At 37.7% G+C, this 21,050-nt stretch overlaps 1 protein-coding gene across 1 annotated transcript in view; it reads left to right on the forward strand.

The window, feature by feature from the left end:
- LOC127412385 (isthmin-1) overlaps positions 1 to 20,014 on the forward strand; it is a 22,700-nt gene extending 2,686 nt beyond the window's left edge. The window contains exons 2-6 of the mRNA XM_051648694.1: positions 8,257 to 8,472; positions 12,626 to 12,905; positions 17,194 to 17,337; positions 17,984 to 18,073; positions 18,698 to 20,014. Coding sequence (XP_051504654.1) covers positions 8,257 to 8,472; positions 12,626 to 12,905; positions 17,194 to 17,337; positions 17,984 to 18,073; positions 18,698 to 19,215 — 1,248 coding nt within the window. The 3' untranslated portion in view covers positions 19,216 to 20,014. The remainder of the gene's footprint in view (positions 1 to 8,256; positions 8,473 to 12,625; positions 12,906 to 17,193; positions 17,338 to 17,983; positions 18,074 to 18,697) is intronic.
- Positions 20,015 to 21,050: the final 1,036 nt, after the last annotated feature.

Raw genomic sequence — 21,050 nt, forward strand, 5'->3', positions numbered from 1 at the left:
CAAATTGTATTCCTCAGGATTAATTTTATTGTTGAACAAACACAATGCTCTCAGTCAATCCAAAATGTTACTGAATCTCAAACCTGAATGTTTAACAAAGAAAAAGTGAGTTTTCTCAGTAGGATTTAAGTCAGGTGAGGATAGGGGCCAAGTCATTATTTGGGCATCTTTGAGGCCCTTGCTGGCTAGCCAAGCAGTGGAGTACATGGAAGCATGTGATGGAGCATTGTCCTGTATAAAGATCATGGCCTTCTTGAATGCTGAGGACTTCTTCTTGTACCACTGCTTGAAGAAAGTACTTTCCAGAAACTGGCAGTAGGTTTGAGAGTTGAGTTTCAGTCCGTCTTCAACTCAAAAAGGTCCAACTACCTCATCCTTAATGATAGCAGCCCATACCATTACCCCTCCTCCACCTTGCTGGCACCTGACTCGAAGTGGTGCCCTGTGTTCATTAGTGATCCAGCCACGGGCCCATCCATCTGGTCCATCAAGAGTCACTCTCATTTCATCTGTCCATAAAACCTTTGAAAAATCTGTCTTCATGTATTTCTTTGCCCAATCTTGACGCTTCAACTTGTGAATATATTCAGTGGTGGTCGTGTTTCAGCCTTCTTGACCTCGGCCGTGTCTCTGAGCACTTGGCACCTTGTACTTCTGGACACTCTAGGTAGGTTGCAGTTCTGGAATATGGTATCATTGGAGGATAATGGGTTCCTGGTAGCTTCACATTTAATTCTCAATTCTTTTGCAGTTAATTTGCGCCTTTTCTTCTCCATGCATTTTTTGCGCCCCAGTTGACTATTCGCAACAAAACGTTTGATTGTCGGTGGTCATGCCTCAATAGTTTAGCTATTTCAAGAGTGTTGCATCCGTCTGAAAGGCATTTTACAATATTTGACTTTTTGACTAATTGGTATGCATCATGGTCATATATGGATGGATGGATGGAAGGAAGGAAGGATGGATGGATAAATACCATTTTAATTATATCATGTATACATACTGCATTAGGTCTACAGTAATGAGAATAAAAGGGGGTGGAGGGAATGTGATGGATGAATGGATGGATAAATAAAATTGTAATAATATCATGTATACATACTGCATTAGGTCTACAGTAATGAGAATAAAACGGGGTGGGGGGAATATGATGGATGGATGGATGGAACGAAGGAAGGAAGAAAGGAAGGAAGGAAGGAAGGAAGGATGGATGGATGGATGGATGGATGGATGGACAGATACTTTCTTTTTTCTTACGTACAGTGTGTGCCAAACAAATTTGAGCTGTCAATTTCATTTTCATTATTATCTTTTATTGACCTTGCAGTGTTGTTGTTTATTTTTCCCTAACAAGTGAACAGTACCACTAAAATCAAGGTAATATTGTTTTTTTTTTTTGCAATAAAAGCCTTGATTTGCCTTTTTTAAATCCATGCATCTGTCTGTGGCACAAGTTGAAAAACTAAATGTTGTTCAAGGGTTTTTCTAGAATGATGCATAAAACATACATTTATTTATTGTGGTGATATAACTTCAGCCTTTTTTGGACATTCTTGATGTGATGTTTCACAAAATTCATGCATTGTTTTTGTAGTATACTGCCAGGTAGTTCTGACATGGCACAAAGCTTACACTGAGCTGGGTGGGGTGCAGGGTCAGAGATGGACTCTCTTCCTCTCCACTTGTCTAACTTCTAGCTGCAGGCTATAGTTCATCAGCACTGGTCCATCAGTGTCACCCAAGCATCCTGTTAAAATGCACTTGCTTCAAACTGCCAGGATAAAAGAATGCAGGCAGACTGCGATAGCCAAATATTGGTGCATACAACATAAATGTAGACCATTAAAACAGAGTAACGAGACATTCAGGGCTACAGAAAACATTCTCAGTTTAGACTGTCCTTTAGAGCAGTTCGCTGAGATTAGACCTGGCTTTAATAAGTCTGTGCATATTTCAGCTAAAAGTATTCTGGCCATCTGTTTACAGAGCAAGTGCAATGCTCCCAGAGACCAGACCCTGGGGTCAAGAAGGGTTTGAGATCAACAGGGCTTTGCTGGGTGCATTAAAAACACTGCGGCTGCCTTTTTGATGTATTTTTAGCATGACACCGAGATGCCTTTGTCAGGCTGTGAACGTTGGCATAACACCATGATGAATGTGTGTTTCTCCACTATAGTAGCCCGCTTGGAGAGGTACAGTGCCAATGCGGATTCGGTTTAACAGTTAAATGAGGATCAGTTGGGGAAAAGCAAGATATGTCATTTTCAAGCAACTTCAATGGAGTCGCCATATAAGAGTACAGAGATATAATAATTAATAATAATGGATAGTATATAGGGTTGCCAACTATCCCATATTTGCAGGGATATCCCATAAATTGGCCTAAAAGTACAACGTGCTGAAGAATTTGGGAGAAATATATGATTTCATATTGAAATATCTGACTTTGGATAGCAGACTTTATACCTTGGCAAATCTGATTGAGTTATATAATTTGGATTTTTCTCATATCTCATTTGAATTAATCTTTCCTGTTGGTTCCTATGAAAACATACTTTATGCTTATACAAGAATTTACAAGGTATTTCAGTGGCTAAAGGAAGTGAATGAATCCTGGGTTTGTCTTTAAATGTACAGTTTTGTGTTTGCAGTTTAGTCTAGCCCTGGAGGTCAAGTCTGTGGTTTCGTGGGGAGAGTTTGGGGACTGTCTTGGGATTGAACTCACTCTGCTCAGATCATGTTTATGACATACACAGCTCTTGGAAATATGCCAGGAATGTACCTAGAATGTGTCAAACGTAACTAGGTTTGGAGAGAGGTGGGGGCGATGGAGAGGGTGGGAGGTCGTAGGGTTTGGTGATGACCAAATGAGCCTCACTGGCAGCTTCTCAAAGGACTGCATGCATGAGCAGATGCAATCACAGAACCAGCAGCACCTGCAAATCTTACAACATCCCTTTGGTCACAGACTAAATCACCACGTCTGTCAAGCTTCTTGTACTGGAAAGCTTCCAGAGAATACAAATGCTGAGGTTTTTCTGTTTGTTTTTAGAATGTCTTAAAAAAATTATATCAATTAAAGCTCCAAATTTCCTCACTGCATAAACTCAACATAATCTCATTTTATGGTAGTAAAGAACACAATTATCAGAATTTGAATATCATTTGATTCCAGTTACAAAATGTAAAGATTTTAAAGGGAATGTTAAACTGAAATTCTGTCATTATTTTTACCAATTGTGTTGTTCTAAACACATTTTACATTTTTGTACAACACATTGACACAAACATTCTGCATTACATCTGCTTTTGTGTTCCACAGAACAAAGTCAGTCACCATTTACTTTCATTCTATGAAAAAATGATGTAATGAATGATGACTAAGGCTAACACTCTGCCTATTTTTTCTTTTGTGTTCCACGAAATGAAGTCATACGGGTTTGGAATGACAAGAGCTGAGTAAACGATGACAGAATTTTCATTTCTGGGTGAATGTTTCATTTACTCCAGCCTAAATAGAATATGATGACTTTTTTTTCTCACATTTTCTGCTCTGATTTTGGGAGAAAATATGTGGACTTTATTCAAAAATGGTAATTTAAACGCAGCTAATAGTACTACACTCTTATTGGTAACTGGAAGCATCATCAAATAAACCAAAAGTATTTAATGAATAAACATATAAGGGGCAGAGAACGTGAGAATATTTGGTTACATCCTTGCCCATATTACAAGGAGTACATTTCCTCAATGAAAAGTCAGAAAAGCTAATACTTAATTCTTCGTATAGGTGTTGCATTGAAAAGCCCTTTGCACTTTGTGTTCAGTCTTCGTTTCCTGACCAGTCTCCTGGGAAGACCCCCTGAGAGGCTCCCAATTGAAAATGGTGTCATGCTCCTTTAGCAAAGGGAATGAAAAGAAAGTGGGGAGGAGGAAGTAGAGTCAGAAATGTGTTGAGGGGGGCCTCTGTATCTGACTTTTATTCATGTTTCCTTTTTATATGTAGAGGGGGGTGTCAGAGGCCATATGGTTTGATGAATGGTGTGTAACAGGAGCTGTTTTTGAAGGAACTGTAAAATGACCTACTGTATCTTAAACCTACTAGGCTATGAGATCTACGAGTCCCTGTTTTCATCTGGTATTAACATCCGTCTCAGGTGATCCAGTCACATCTGGTCAATCTGATCACAACTGGTCTGCTGAGACAGATTGCTGTGTACACCTGGTATTAACATGCATCACTTGTGACTACTTGTTATGAGATTTTAAAGGGAGGGGTCTCAAATTTCGTAACTTCATACAACACTTAGTTACTATATTAGAAAAGTTCAAAGAAGTAAAATGATCAAAACCTCTTAAAGGAATAGTTAATCCACAAATGCAAATTCTCTCATCATTTACTCACCCTCATGCCATCCCAGATGTGTATGACTTTCTTTCTTCTGCTCTGTTGGTCCATGCAATGCAATTGAATGGTGACCAAAACTTTTAAGCTCCAAAAGCATATAAAGGCAGCATAAAAGTAATCAATATGACTTCAGTGGTTAAATCTATGTCTTCTGATGCGATGTGATAGGTATGGATGAGAAACAGATTAATATTTAAGTCCTTTTTTACTATCAGTCTCCACTTTCACTTTTACATTCATCATCTTTTGTTTTTGGGTGATTCACATTCTTTATGCATATCTCCACGTACTGGAAAGGGCGGAGAATTTATAGTAAAAATGGACTTAAATATTGATCTATTTCTGAAAAAAATTATATCAAAGCCTCCTAGGAAAGAAACCCTGTCCAAGTTACTAACTCCTTATGTTTTCCTTTTGTTTTGTCCGCATTGGCCATGTCAAGTTCACTCTAATAATATCATTGTGATTTCTTCAATCACCCTCTCTTACTCTGTTAAAGCAAGACAGCAACCTTAGTTTTGCCATTATACTGTTTTTGACATTTTTTGTTTTCACTAAAATTATAAAAATTTGTGATCTAATCAGAAATTTGCAATAAGCATGCATTTGTCAAATCAGTCATGTTTTGTGTTATTGGTGTGTTTCTGTGGTAACTGTGAGGTTTCAGTAATGCTAACTTTGTTGATGTAAGATTTTGGTCATACTGCCTATTTGTAAAATACACCTGCTTCAAACCATCAGTATTGTGCTACTAGATCCATGGTATCTTATTGTCCCTAATATGGCTCAATCTACATTGTCCCACAATGCATTGGACAATATTGTCAAATGTATACATTGGGCAATGTTTTTACCTGTACTTGAAGTGAAATCATGCTACATTGGAACAGCCTACACCACAATGTAGAGCTCGAGTAGTCAAACAAAATGGCTTGGGTGAAAGAGAGAGAGGGAGGAGAGAAAGAGACAAAAGATTGATGGTGCCCTTTGATCTTATTGTCTAGCTCATTATGCATGATTACAAGCTACTTATAGCTGTCCAATTGTGGAGTAATTGCCCCCTCTGTGTGGATGTGACAGCAAACACATGCCTTGGCAGTCTAAAGGGAAAACAATTACAAACCCCTTTGTCAGGCAAAAGTGTATTTTTCTGTCAGGGCAAGTGAGGCACACAACAATTTTGCAATATGGGTCCAGTCTATTTCTGTTTCAGCTGCTCCAAAGAAGAACAGATCAGGACTTTAGTGGAACTGTAGCAGTTGTGTGCCAGATCTCTCTTGATCAGGGGTAGACAGGAGCCAGGCCAACAACCTTCTTACACTCCTTGAGAATAACCAAAGTACACTTTCTTTTAAATGTAATAACAACAGAAAGATGTCTTGCTTTTTTGACTATGTTGAGTCAGGTTCCACTCATAAAAACGCTTCTATTTTGCTCATTAGCTTAACGTAATAGCAAAATAGCAATTAGAGTGAAAAGTTGAATTTCAGCATTTCTTCGAAGTTGGTATGAAAACATGTAGTCGAGCTGGCATGGACTCAACAAGTTTGTGCAAAACCTGATTATCCATGTTATCCCAACATGATCTGAAAATGTTTCAAAGAGCATCTTGTGTGCTTCATTGGAAGCAAGGAAATCTGACATCACACTATTTTGTCACATAGTCGCTATCCGAGTTGTGACCTAGAGATGCAGAGCAGAATCCTAAAAACGTCTTATTCAACAGATCAATATTTAAGTTCTTATTTATCAATCTCCTCTTCCACTTTCACACTCTTCTTTTGTTTTTGGTATATCGCCACCTACTGGGCAGGGAGGAGAATTTATGGTAACAACGGACTTAAATATTTACATTTACATTTTGTCATTTGGCAGACACTTTTATACAAAGCAACTTACAAATGACTTACAAATATTGATCTGTTTCTCACCCACATTAATCATATAACATCTGAAGATATTGATTTAACAACTGGAATCTTATGGATGACTTTTTTTTTGCTGCCTTTATGTGCATTTTGGAGCTTCAAAATGTTGGTACACATTCACATTGTGAGGACCTACAGAGCTAAAATATTATTCTAAAATCTTTATTTGTGTTCAGCAGAATAAAGAAAGTCATACACATCTTTGGCATGATGGTGAGTAAATGATGCAAGAATTTTCATTTTCAGAACATTTCATTCGGGATTTAAAAAAATCCTGAAACTTTGTTTATTTACAGGTTTAAATTAGATTTTGAATGCCAGATTTTCTATGTGGACACAGACTTCACTTTATGTAACGCACTCTCGCTGCATTTATCTGGTCATTTTTATTTTATATTTATTTACCTTCAGTATTCTCATTTATTTGGTTCTTTGTGAATTGTCCCTCTGAACAGGATCTCAAACAGTGGTTTATTGTTAAATGATCTCTTAGAATGTCTCTGCTGTGTTTACATTTTGGGGTGATAAGGATCAATGAAGCACCTGTAGGTAATTAGGCCATTTGAGGTGAGATTGAGTGAGTGGAGCTGCTAATGTCTCTAATCTTTCTCAGTGTAAACAAACAGTGCTGGGCTGAGCTGGATTAAACCAGTATCGTTTCCCTTGATCTCCATCTTTTAGGTCTCTTTCATAAACATATGGCTGGTTAAAGCAGTGTTAAAGGTGTCTGGGTTTTAATCACACCTTTGAGGGGAAAGGAAAAAGATAGCAGTGTTTGAGTTACCCTTTTGAAGCAATTTATCTGATAAATCCTATCTGATTGTCTAATTCAAATAAAGTCCTATATCTACATAAAGTTGTTGATTTTCCTCATGGTAAACTTCCAAACCCTGCTGGAGAAACCTGGTCATACCAGCTAAAGATGATCAAGCTGTTTTCTGGAACATGTTAGCTGTTTTTATGCTAGTCCAAGGTGGTCTACCTGCTTTACCCTAATGAAAAGAAGAAGAAAGTAAAAAAACAGATAAAACAAGCCTAAGCTGGTTTTCTGGTCTTAGCTTGTTTAAACTGGCCACCAAGCCTCGCCAAGCTGGTCTATATAAAAAAGTGACCAAAATCCCTCTAAAACCAGCCAGTTGGGCGACCAGCTAAACCAGCTAACGAGCTTGGGCTGATTTTAGCTGTTATTTGTTTTTATTTCAGCAGGGTAAGCAGGTTGAACAAAATAGTCTACCATGTCAAAACCAGCTGATGGTCCACCTGATCAACCATCTAGACTACCTTGGACCAGCTAATGACCATAGGTCATACATCTACAAAAACCAGTCAACAGTATCATGTGTTCCTCACCTTCCTTGTTGACAGTGACCTGAGACTTTTGTGAACTGACCTCTGCCATTTTAACCAGTGAATTATGAATCTAATGATGCTAAGCAGTTCTAATCACTCTCATCTGTATTTATGCTGTTTTTTTCTTCCTTGTCGAGAGGTTACACACTGTAAATATATCTCTGCATTTAGTCTAGCATCAATGGTAGGACGTCTCTTGAGGTTGGGATGGAAATGAGCTGATAATTGAGATGTATTTTATAAACTTTGATGACAAAATATCTAGTACAGCTCTACAGGCCTAGGTGTAATCTGCAGACTCCTCAACATTTGTTACGTTGTTTTTGGTGGAAATGTGCGGAATTCAACTAAATGTATTTAAACATGGTAAAATGTGTTAATCGGAGTGTACTATGTAGTTGAAAGCATTATCAGTTTAGCCAAATGTTCAGTAAATATGCAAAGGCAAGGAATCTGTATAAGTTTGTGAATGATGGACAATAGAATTCCTAGTCGGGTCCTTGAAAAATGATTCTTTATCTCTGTTTGCCAGTTGTCTAATCATTTCTGCTGTGTTATTTGTTTATACAGAATAATGTCAATGCAGAGAGCAGCTCCTCCGTTCAGCTTGGGCCAGGTGGCAGACAGTCCAGAGTGTCTCATAGTCCAGCGTCTAAGCCCTGGGCTCATAGTCATGGGACAGGGGGTAGTCTGCAGAGAGATGGCCCAGGAGCTTTTCTGTTGGACCTGCAGAACTTCCCTGATCTTTCCAAAGCTGACATAAATGGGCAGAACCCCAACATACAGGTTGGAAGACACACACACACACACACACACACACAAAAAGAATACATTTTACCAAATCATTCGTAATGTGGGCAGAGTATGACCTTTTTTCATCAACGAAACTGAGCGTATTTACATGCACACCAGTACACTGAGTATGACCAAAAATCAGCTTATTAAAAAATTTAACAACGAAAGAAAACTGTGTTTACATGACATTTGAAATCATCTGGTTATACTCTGCTTTTGATGTCAAACAGGCATTCGCACAATACTGGTGATACAAATCTATGTGTTTTGATCGGTTTATGCATTAATTGTTTATGACCTTACCCCAATAAAGGAACACCGTTTAAGGCTTTTACATGACACTGTCAGCTTAGTAAGCATAACTGGTGTAAGAATATGCATGTTAATGCACTCAAACAATCACTAATGAACAGGGCACACAGCTAGACGTGTGGTATGGAGAAGCATATTTCAGGCATTTTAAAGAGCCGATTCAGGTTTCCTAGACTGTAGTGGTGGAGCTGTGCAATCCTTGCAAAGTATGAAAGAAAGCAATAGTCTGCTACATCCTTCACAACCTAGCTCTAAAAAAAAGACTGCAAGATCAGGAATTGCACTGTGCAAATTGCGTTCAACATAGATTTTGTGGGTGCACTTGTGCCATTACCTTATTTGCATAACTCCTTTAGTGAATCGGCCACTAAAACAACACTGAGAGTGCATGCAAAAAGACGGAGCTATCAGCACTCTTGGTGAATTCCCCTCCAAGTAATTTTAAAGGAGACATGGCTGACCAAGCACATAATAAAGCAAAATCTTGGCAAACAGAAAGTGGCAGAAAACCCTGTTGCACATCAGCACTTCTTTTCAAGAACAGAGCCTTTTCGTCGCCTCAGCTTTCTCTGCCTCTCTCTCTCTCTCTCTCTCTCTCTCTCTCTCTCTCACTCACACACACACACACACACACAGCTCCTAACATTCACCTAGCTGAGTCTCAGTAACCACATCCACCTGCACAGCACCGCCAGCCAACTAATCCACCATGGGCTCGATCTACATTAGAAAAAAAAAACATGAACATCTTGACCAAGAATTGCAGAAAGGATAAAGTGTATCAATGTCTCTAGATGGAGGGTAGGCAGTCAGTGAGTGAATGTGTGTGGGGGGCTCAGGGGGTTGAAGGGGGATGGAGGGCATGGGTATCTTTGATCCAAAGCATCACCTGGCTTTCATGGTCTTAAGGAGGCTGAGAGTCCCTTTGAACTTGATGTTTAGGTGGAGAGAGCCCACCCCTTTACCCCAGTCTGGGAGGCACATGTGTTACTGGTAGGGTGGGGGTGTCACCGAAAAATGGCAGCCTCTCAGAGTGAGCCATGGAGCATGACCATGACCTGAGCCAACGTCCATCTGGAACGTCACCAGATCACAATGCCCCTCACTGTTTGAAGTTCAACAAAAAAGCATCCCTCAGTACAACAAACACACTTGATCTGTATTATCATTCTCAACATGTGCAAGTTAACAAATTGGAATCACAGTAAACAAGACTGAAATGGACTGCAGCGTTTGAGTGGGTTTTACAGCATAGCATGAAATTACTGTTTTGAAATGTCCCTTTTAGCCCTCCAATTGTCTTCTGTCATTTTTGACCAGAATCACTTTTGCTGATTTAATAAAAAGTGTTTCCTTTATCTGAGAAGTACTAGACTTTTAGAGGGGCAGCTTTTCCTCCACTTGTCATCTGAACATACCAAAAAATTGGGCATGATTTGATGAGTCTAAGTGGTCATAAAAAAGTGAAAGTTTTTGTCTTTTTGGTCAAAATTGAATGACCATTGAAAAAGAATGGGAAAGACCATAACACAGAGCAAATTTTTTTATCTGTCAAATACAATCAATAAATAAGCCACAATGAAGAAAAAACACACAGAAATTAAAGGGTGAGACTATAAAACATCAAGAGTGTAAAACATACACACCCAAATGCTCCACTAAACACCTCCCACAGCGGTGTGACTGGTGTCTGAATGTTCGCAAACAGTATACCATTGCCCGGCTGTTTAGAACTTATTTTTACCCCTGAACGAAGAATGAAGAAGATCTTCTCCTGAGGTATATCGGGGCCTTAACACAACCAGAAAGGATAACGCAGAACACACACACACAAAAAGAACAAAGATCAAAGAACAAATTCTGAGTGACCCCAATGTACGAAAGTATAACTTTTCCACTGTGGGAAAGTTTACGCTTAGATGCAGGTGCCTCACCTTCCAGACAAAACACGTAATCATTCTGTATGGAAACAAATACATTTTCCCACAGCTCTAATTTATAAATGTGGTCTCGTCTATCCTTGTTCACAGTTCATTCTGTAGCAGGGCCATGGCAAAAAGCTTTACTGTTCAGGAGACCCCGCAGCCATCTACTGGCTATTATTGTCACGACATGATTTTCAAGTCATGTTATTTACTGTATATTTTGTTCACCCAAATGGCAGCAATCTGCCTCCAATATACTGTATGCCACATTCTCATATTTTCTTAATGTTTAAACTTATATAAGTGTAAGTTTTTACTGTACTACATTTTAATAAATTAGCTTATTTGCATATGCAAATTTATGGTAAAATTGAGAAATCAAAATGTAATCTATAAAATCAAAATAGCATAAAATCCCAAAAGAATTGCACATTTTTATTGCTATTACTTCAGGGAAGAAGAAATGGTATATAAAAAGGTTACACCTTTGGTCCTCCTGGTCATTTTTTACTGGAATGAGCAAAGGAAGGGCTAATTTATGAATACCATAGGAGGGTTAAAAAAGGAATTATTGTGGCACCATGGTACTACCGGAAGATTAAACTATTATTTAAGATAGTTCCGGTCCACTAATCTGATTGGACAAGCAGCATTCCAAAAGTGCTGATATTTCATATAACATCGCTGGAGTGTTTTACTGTTTTGCATCACTCCCTTTGTTTGTGTTTGCTACACAGAATCACAGTTCTATGGATTGCAAATTGTAACCCAACTATTTTTGTTTGCTGAGCAAAAATAAACATAATAACTGGTCATAATGTGTCTGAAATGTCAGTTACTTACAACTGTTGAATATCAGCACTATTGAAAATCTGTCCAAGAGTACTCTTGCTCAAATGACATTGCTTAAATATACTATGGTATTTACATAGTAATCCAAGGTACTCCTAAGCATACCACTTGGTACTTCTTCATAAAGAATAAATAAACATATTAAAATAAATAGAACATTTAAATATAAATACACTACTGGTCAAAATTTTAAAACACTCATTCTTTATTTTATATATATATATATATATATATATATATATATATTTTTTTTTTTTTTTTTTTTTTTTTCTCACATTTTAGAATAATAGTAAAGTCATCAAAACTATGGAATAAAATAAATGGAACTATGGGATTTATGTTGTGACTAAACAAAATCCAAAATAAATCAAAACTGTGTTATATTTTAGCATCTTCAAAGTAGTCACCCTTTGCCTAGAATTTGCAGACATGTACTCTTGACATTTTCTCAACCAACTTCTTGAGGTATCACCCTGGGATGCTTTTTAAACAGTACTGAAGGAGTTCCCATCTATGTTGAGCACTTATTGGCTGCTTTTCTTTATTATTTGGTCCAAGTCATCAATTTCGAAAAAAAAAATGTTTTTTTTTTTTTTTTTTTGTAATTAAATTTTAGTTTTATAATGAAATAAATTAATATGGTGGCACAATTATATTTTTGTCTACAAAACAAATTTCAAACATTTAAGCATACGCCTTCAGATCAAATGATTTTTAAGATCATGAGAAACATTTCAGTCAAGTGTTTCAAAACTTTTGCCGGTAGTGTATATATATAAAATACAATGATAAAAAACAGTGGTCTGTTAAAAATTATAAAATAAAATAAAAGATAAACATACCCAATTAAATTGTAGTGTACTTGTATTTCAATTAAAAGGATAGTTTACCCAAAAATTTAAATTATGCCATCATTTACTACAATAGGTACAATGACAATCTCAGTCACCACTGACATGAGGGTGAGTAAATGATGACAGAATTTCCATTTTTGGGTGAACAATCCCTTTAAATATTTTATAACAATAACAGCATGATAATATCTCCTCTTGTAGGTTACCATCGAAGTGGTGGACAGTCTGGAAGGTTCTGAGCCAGAGAAGGGAATACGAAAAGAAAACAAACCAGGCTGGGCAGCTCCCAACTGGAGGAACTGGTGGCTGCATTCCTCTTCCTCATCTGCGTCCTCGTCCTCTGTGTCCACACCGAAGGGGCCTGACGAACAGGACTACCCCTATGAGAGCAACACAGAGGATAGCAACTTCCTCAAACCACTGGGAGACTGGGGGAGAAGAGGGGCAGCTGGTACAGCAAGCAGAACCCAGGCTGAATACGGTACACTGCATGTGTGATTGCACATCTTGAGTTAATGTCTTAATGAAGGGCTCTGCAAAGCTTAAATATGGATCCAGCGTGAGGTACTGGAATCTGCTATTTGCGCGCCAGATGATTTAAAGTGATAGTTCACCCAAAAATTAAAATTCTATAATAATTTACTAACTTGTGTTGTTTCAAACCCCGAAAAGGAGATGATTAGTATAATGTTAGTTTCAGTCACCATTCACTTTCATTGCATACATAAAATTTCCGTACAATAAAAGTATATGGTGACTGAGGCTGTCAGTTTCTAACATTCCACCTGAAATATTTTTTTGTGCTTATTTTGAGTGTTTGGGCGTGTTTTCGCCGTCACCTGATTTGCATAATTCCTAAAGTGAATCGAGCGCTAAAATACTGCATGCAAATAAACTATGCTAGTAGCCACAATTCATTCTTAGTAAATTACCCCCTTTGTACTTCCTGTAAGAGACAGATTCCTGTGTGGTGGAGTGTGTCTGTGTGAAAGAAAACACTCCTGAACATCAAAGGAGAAAAGAGAGAATCTAGAGCATCTGTTCCTGTAGCCTAATAGCTCTTTCTCTATCTCTCTTTTTTTTTTTTTTTTTTTGGTAAAGTGGAGCTAAATAAGTGAATATGTGTTACTGTCAGACTAGACTTCCTGTCAAACACATTCTTTCCCTGTCACCACTTGCCTAAACCCTTTTTGCTCTGAAAGAATACTCTTTGATCAATGTGTTAAGATAATACCAATCCAGAGAAAAAAAATCTCTAGGGCTAACCATTTTGGTCCAATCATCATACTGTGATTTTTTGCAAATATTGCAATTGCAATTTAGATTACGATATAGCAAACATTCAAAGGAATAGTTCACCTGCAAATAAAAATTCTGTCATTATTTACTCATTGTAATGCTGCTTTATCCTCCTGAGAACCAAGCATGACTGCTCTGTGCATTTTCCATTTCCCTTTTTGATTTGTGACTAGTAGCACCTAATAAAAAATAAATAAAATAAATAAATAATAATAAAAATTCTAGAGCAAATAGTTTTCCTAAAAATGTATGTTTACATATGTGGATAGCGGGACTAATGTTAAATAATAACAAACTATAGAAATCTTATTTTTTTTTTTTTTTTTTTTTTTTAAATCAAATTGCTTATTATGTTTCAAGGAGTGTTGGTTATTGGTTTTTGAGACTTTACACACATTACAGCTGATTTTCTGTAAAGCTGAATAAATAATTCTGATTTTAAGTATTGGTCAGCATCATCCAATCACTGCCAACCATGTAAAAAATAAAATTTAGCATTATAAATTATAAATCTATGTACTGATTACCATTGTCCCATGTCTGCCAAACATCTTGAGTGGTCCAAACATCATCTGCAGCCTAAAACTGAACTTTTGGTCAGATTTTAGGAGTTAATGGACTGCATAGAAAGCTATGGGATGTCCCATTGCTCCCTATTACTCCAGTGTGCTGCCTGTCTGCACTGGTCTCAGAATAGTTCGAAATGCACCTTTTTTTTCATCTAACTCCATATAAAGCCTCTGAAAGCAACATTTTCCAGATTTGGGATGAACCCATTGATACTCAATGTGAAAATGCACCATGATTATTGAAATGCATTTACTAATGTTAATGAATAGAACAGTATTGTACAGTGATAACAAAATCAAAATGAAGCTAAATAGCCCACAGATTTGTTAATGTGGAAAGTTATTCAAAATAACTAACGTTTTTCAACTTTTGTTGGAAAAATGTTCTGCAATTTACGTATGTATAACGTTTATCACTGCTCTAACATGCAAAAAATGAATGAATTTTTTAAAGCGCCAATACAAATTAAACTAGAGACGCTACTCTTTACACCCAAACAGGTTTCAATGAAAAAACTTAGAGGTTTCATACCAGAGGCACTTTTTTTGGGGGCTCTGCACCCGTAGAAGCACTTCAGGGAAATCGACGCCATGCTGTTGTGTCACGTGACTCAGTGCATCATAAGTTTAACCCTTAAATGACAGTCTAAAGATTTTTAGTTAATTTAAAAGTATTTAAATTATGTGTTGTGTATAGCAAAGCCAAAATACAACATACTCGCATGTGTACGTGAGGTCACACAAGTTAAACCTGTATGACTTTCTTTCATAGCACACAAAAGAAGATATGCAGAATTTTAGCCTCGTAACATTCTGCCTAACATTTCCTTTTGTGTTCCATGGAAGAAAGAAAGTCATACGAGTTTGTAACAGCATGAAGATAACTTAACTTTTGTTGCTGTTTAGATATAGGCAGCTAAAAGAACAATGCTTGTAAAATAAAGTTAACCTGGAGCACTTTGTGTTCACATTTCTCGTTTTAGCCAAACTGGATGAAAATAGGATGAAAATGAAGCTTGCATGGTGTGTGCACGTATCACAAACCGCTCTGAGAAAGCTGAAAACATTGTATTATGAATGTTATTCATGTAATATGGAATAAGTGCAGTTGACTAAATAGTTGAAAAGCTGCTGTCCCTTAACTCTGAAGTGTGCAGAGCATGCAGGATATAATTTATTTAATTTTAATTGATTTGATTAAAAGGCAGCCTTTAATAAATCACACTAGGCTAAATCACGATTTCAATTTTATTCCAATTAAGTGTGCACCCCTAATTTTCAGTATTTTCTGTGTCCATTCTTCATGACTAACAGCTAGTTTGTCGTGGCCATGAGACATTCCTGAGGGTTTGCCGTATTTGCTCTTGATTGTCTCATTGGTTTGCTTTAGTGGTGTGTGTGTGTGTGTGTGTGTGTGTAAGGAACTGTGGGTTGTGTGGGATTCAGACATGTTGTTGCCTGTGAGTTGGACTGCACTTGACTGTGACTGTGTGGTTTGACGTGCTGAGCCAGTAATGTTGTCTTTTAAGACCAAAATCTGTGTTTTTTTCTCATCAGGGGCAATGGATACAGATTGTGGTTGGTTTGGTCTCACACCACACACACACACATGTTGGTGCGGCTATCCTTATGAGTACTCTCCATAGACATAATGATTTTTATACTGTACGAACTATAGATTCTATCCCCTAAACCTAACCCTCACAAAAAAACTTTCTGCATTTTTACATTTTCAAAAAAATATAGTTTAGTACGTTTTTTTTAAGCGATTTGAATTATGGGGACACTAGACATGTCCTCATAAACCACATTTACAGCATAATACCCTTGTAATTACCAGTTTGTAACCTAAAAAAAATATTCTCGTAAACCACCCAAACCCGCCCACACACACCCACACCACACACACACACACACACACACACACACACACACACACACACACACACACAAACATTGTATATATATGTACGTGTTGAATATATTTATTCAAGGTTTACCACTAATTTAAATAAAGGGGAAATGCTTGCCCCTCAGTGTCTATTGTGGTTATGGACCTGAGCTATACTAATGCAGGCAATTCCCAGAGAAAAGGATAAAATTCATGTCGTTAGTTTCCTTTGCTCCTTGGTGTTTGATATCAATAAGTGTGTTTACACGTACGATCTTACACTGATTTTGCTTAACAAGTCAACATGTAAGTTCATGTTAATGCTTTAAACATGTTTCTTTTACCGGGGTAAGGTCATAAATGGGTAAAGCAAAAACCTTTGGCTCAAGTAGATTTTGCCCATTAACCTGATTTTGCTTTGCATGTAAACACCTTTATCAGTGTTTTTACAGGCTTATCCAATAAGCGCAAGTGTTGCGTGCATGTCTGTTTACATTTTGACTTCAAAAGCTGAGAAAAACCCAATGGATTTCAAATCTCATGTAAACTCGGTTTTCTTGCGTTTTTGGATTTTTCGATAACACTGATTTTTGATGGTTATCAGCTTATTGTTGTGCAAGTAAACACTCACTGTCTGGTAAAGTAACTGTAATACAGTATGTTGGTCTTCATATTGTCCCTCATCACTGAATCGCAAGGTCTGAGTTGAAGTGCAGTACTTGTAGCTGTACATTGTTAAAAAAGGAGCTAGAAGTTGGCATAAGTATGAAGACTTGGCCCATTCATTCACCCATTCCCATGTGAATCAGCCAATTAGAGAACTATGCTAATGGTATGGGCCAGCAGACAGAGTTTGTGTGCCTCAGGTATTTGAAACATACAGTCGGAATCAGATCTACACAGTGGGACAGAAAGTGCACAACACAACCCAAGTCATGTCATACAGTAACTTTCCAATCTCAATGGTCAAGTGAATGTGTTCATTTTGACTGTTTTCTTGCCTCTAACAGACTACATAGATGGGGAAGGTGACTGGAGTGGTTGGTCGCCATGCAGCGTAACTTGTGGAAATGGCAACCAGAAGCGTACCAGGTCATGTGGCTACGCCTGCACCGCGACAGAGTCAAGGACTTGCGATATGCCCAGCTGCCCAGGTGAGAAAGAATTCCTTTGATCATCCTTTGGCGGTTATGCAAACAAACATTTTCTAGATTAAAAAGTGCCTTACTGTGGCCCCCAAAAGTATTTAAACTACACTTCAAAATCCATGAATATCTTTGGATCATACAACAAAATATCAAAGCAAGTGCCATTTATTTTTAAATAACAAGCAATTTCAAACAAAACATTTCACAAAAGATGTTTGTTAGGTTTCAAATGATAAAACAGTAGATTTATTGTTAAAAATTGAGGCAAAGGGTATTTGGACACTTTCTGGTTGTCAAACTTTATGGAACAAGTCCATATAGTAGTTAATGTAATGAACTACACCTATGGTTAGAACACCTCTGTGAACTTGAAGGGAACCGATTACATACATTCACTAAAAATACCTTGGGACCAGTTGGGTAAAAGCACTTGCAAAAATGTTTAAGAAAAGTAAAGTTAGTAATTAGAAAAGCTCTATCATAATTTGTTTGCATATGCTGCTTAGTTTAATATGCTGTTTTTTAATTAAATTAAATCCATACATTTTATGTGTGACTTGAGGGGGTTTTAAAGTGTCCAAATACTTATTTTTGGCCAAAACAGCCTTCTTAAATATTAATAGTTCTAATTTGACCAATTTCTTATATTTAGGGATTGAAGATGCCTTCAAGACAGCTGCAACAGAAGTCAGTCTGCTCGCTGGCACAGAGGAGTTTAATGCAACAGAGCTCTTTGGAGTGGGTGAGTTTTTTTTTCTTTTCTTTTTTTGTAATTTAACATCACTTGAATTGAATTGATGACACCTGTATGGCCAAACCAACTAAATGCCTTTAAACAAGCAAAACAAGGTTGCAGCTCTCATAACTTAGGGTGATTTTGACTTTTGTACTAGCTGCATCGACTACACCAATAAAATCTTATGGCTTGTAATCCTAAATGTAGGAAAACCCATGAGACAATTGAAATACCGCTTAAATTGTTAATTGTTAATGTCGGGTCCAGGCTGAAACAACTATCCTCCTGAAAAAAAAAAAAGAGATAAAAAAACAGCTTAAACCAGCGTTGGTTTTCTGGTCTTAGATGGTTTAAACTAGTCTTTGTATTTAGCTAGTTTAGCAGGTCAGCCGGATGGTGTCTCAGCCTGACCAACTGGAAAGTGTCCAAAACTCTAAAACCAGCCAACAGACCAGCTTAGGCTGGTTAATCTGTTTTATTTTAAAGCAAGGTATATATACCAAGCAAGAAATCACCTCCTCATTTCCTGCTCACCTTTATTTGTGGATACTTTAGACATGAACAGTGTAATCACACTTTTAAACACTACTGGAACTCTGTAATCATATTCTAATGTTGGTTACTCTTCAGATACAGACAGTTGTGAGCGTTGGATGAATTGCAAGAGTGAGTTCCTCAAGAAATATATGAGCAAAGTGGCCAGTGACCTACCCAGCTGCCCTTGCTCATACCCAACCGAGGTGGCCTACAGCACTGCAGATGTCCACGACCCCACCACGAGGCACAACTTCCGCTGGAAGGATGCCAGTGGGCCAAAGGAGAAGCTGGAGATCTACAAACCCACCGCACGATACTGCATCCGCTCCATGCTCACCCTGGAATCCACCACGCTGGCTGCCCAGCACTGCTGCTATGACGATAGCATGAAGCTCATCACCCGAGGCAAAGGAGCTGGCACGCCTAACCTCATAAGCACAGAGTTCTCTGCTGACCTGCACTACAAGGTGGACATTCTGCCATGGATCATCTGCAAGGGTGATTGGAGCCGTTACAACCAGGCTCGGACGCCCAATAATGGGCAGAAATGTGCAGAGAATCCCCAGGATGAGGACTACTACAAACAGTTTGAGGAGGCCAGAGAATTCTGAGTTGAAGGTGGGCGGAGAAGAAGCCTTGAAACTTTCACAAACAGGAGCAGAACTAAGTAGAAATAAGTGTTATTGGACAAAATATGGGAAAACTGTGGCTGTGTGTTTGAACGAGACTTGCTATGGGAAAAAGACATTACAGTAGCAGGCACAGGCAGAATCCCATCTTGGCCCTCATATTGGTCTCCCTCAGAATCTCTGGATGCTCTTTGCATAGTCTGAAAGTGTCTTCATGAAAAGAACTCACAAGATAATAAACAAGTTAACTCTTCATGGTTCTCTTTGTATTGTTTATACAGTATGTATGACTTGGGACATTTCAACATATTTGCCATTCTGTCTGATTTTTTTAATTATTTGGAATAAAAGGGAAAATCTATATTTCATAAAGGGACATCATGTCAGGAATTGCCATGCTACTTTTTATGTGCTGTGTAACATTATGGACACAAAGCTTCATGTTTTTTAACTCTTGTAGTATGCCCCACATGCAAAAGGTAGTCCTCTCAATTTTTGGATAGACCTAAGAACATAAGATACAATACTCAGGTTTCCATGTTCACACACATACATTTGTCCAATTAGAATGAACAGAAATCCTATAAGATGAACTGTTGTATCACTTTCCCATTTATGCTGAAAACAGAGGAGTCAAAACAATCCCTGCATTATCTTTGAAAAGTATTTATTAAGTCATAGTTATGTGTCAGTGGTAGGGGTTCATAACAGAATTTGTGCATATATATGTATGGACACACTTTGAGTGATAAATAAATAGGCCATGCCACATTAAATGTCACTACTAAATGTAATTGACTCTCATTGTTGCCCACATTGTTGTCAAATGTGCAGAAGATGACTTCTATTCATTGGAACTGCTGAGGTTGAAGGTTCTTTGACCTTCTCTGGCAGTTGAATAAGATCCATCCTCAGATATTAAACTCGTCCAACCACTTTAAGCCATTCCACAAGACTCATATTAGCTCCATCTAGAAACTGACCTAAGCTCTGCTTTTGATGTCTGATGCAAAAAACTCTTCCCCACCCCCTTTAAACGGGGCTCAAATTCTTTTTTTGCATGCATGCTTGTATTCTCAAATTCCTCAGTAATTTCTCCGACTATGATCATGCAATCACATGAATAGAGGGCTGCATTCTTAGGGCCAACACTGAAACCTCAGACCATCCCTTCAGATGTTTGTATCAGTGTTTTCACCATTTTGTGCTGGATCGATCCCAGGCCAACATTTGACCACTGCAGTGACAAAACGCCAAACAAATAGATCCACTTCGCCTTGCTTAGAATGTTTTCTTATAACACTCAAAATTTTATGAATTTGCTGCTGCACAAATAATGTAGTATACATGTATATTCTCTGAATCTCAGACATACTACATTCGCCATGTTATGCAATATTTTCCTTTGTCCTGTGTATTCCTTGATCTATGTCCTAACATCAACCATTAAAACAATGTTCTTAAATGTGTTAAACAAGTCCAATTTAAACATGAAGAACAACATCTTAAAAAGAGCCACCCTACTCATATGTTCTCCCCATTCTTTAAAAATTGTTTTTTTTTTTTTTTAACTTTTCAAATCTGACGGCTCTTCAGGCAATGAAGATGAGAATGCAAAGTGTCCACTTGTTGCACACTTCAGAATCTCAGCAGATGTAGTATGTAATCCAGGTATTGATCACCTACTTTCAGAAAACTGAGCATTTGGACATCTTACTAATTTGACATACTACTTTTTGCATACTGTGTTGCAGGGAAGTATGCATATTTGGATGCAGGGTGTGATTTTAGGATCACTGCAAAAACCAACAATTCTT

This window comes from Myxocyprinus asiaticus, chromosome 21, assembly GCF_019703515.2.
Source record: "Myxocyprinus asiaticus isolate MX2 ecotype Aquarium Trade chromosome 21, UBuf_Myxa_2, whole genome shotgun sequence".
In the NCBI taxonomy this organism is placed as follows: Eukaryota; Metazoa; Chordata; class Actinopteri; order Cypriniformes; family Catostomidae; genus Myxocyprinus; species Myxocyprinus asiaticus.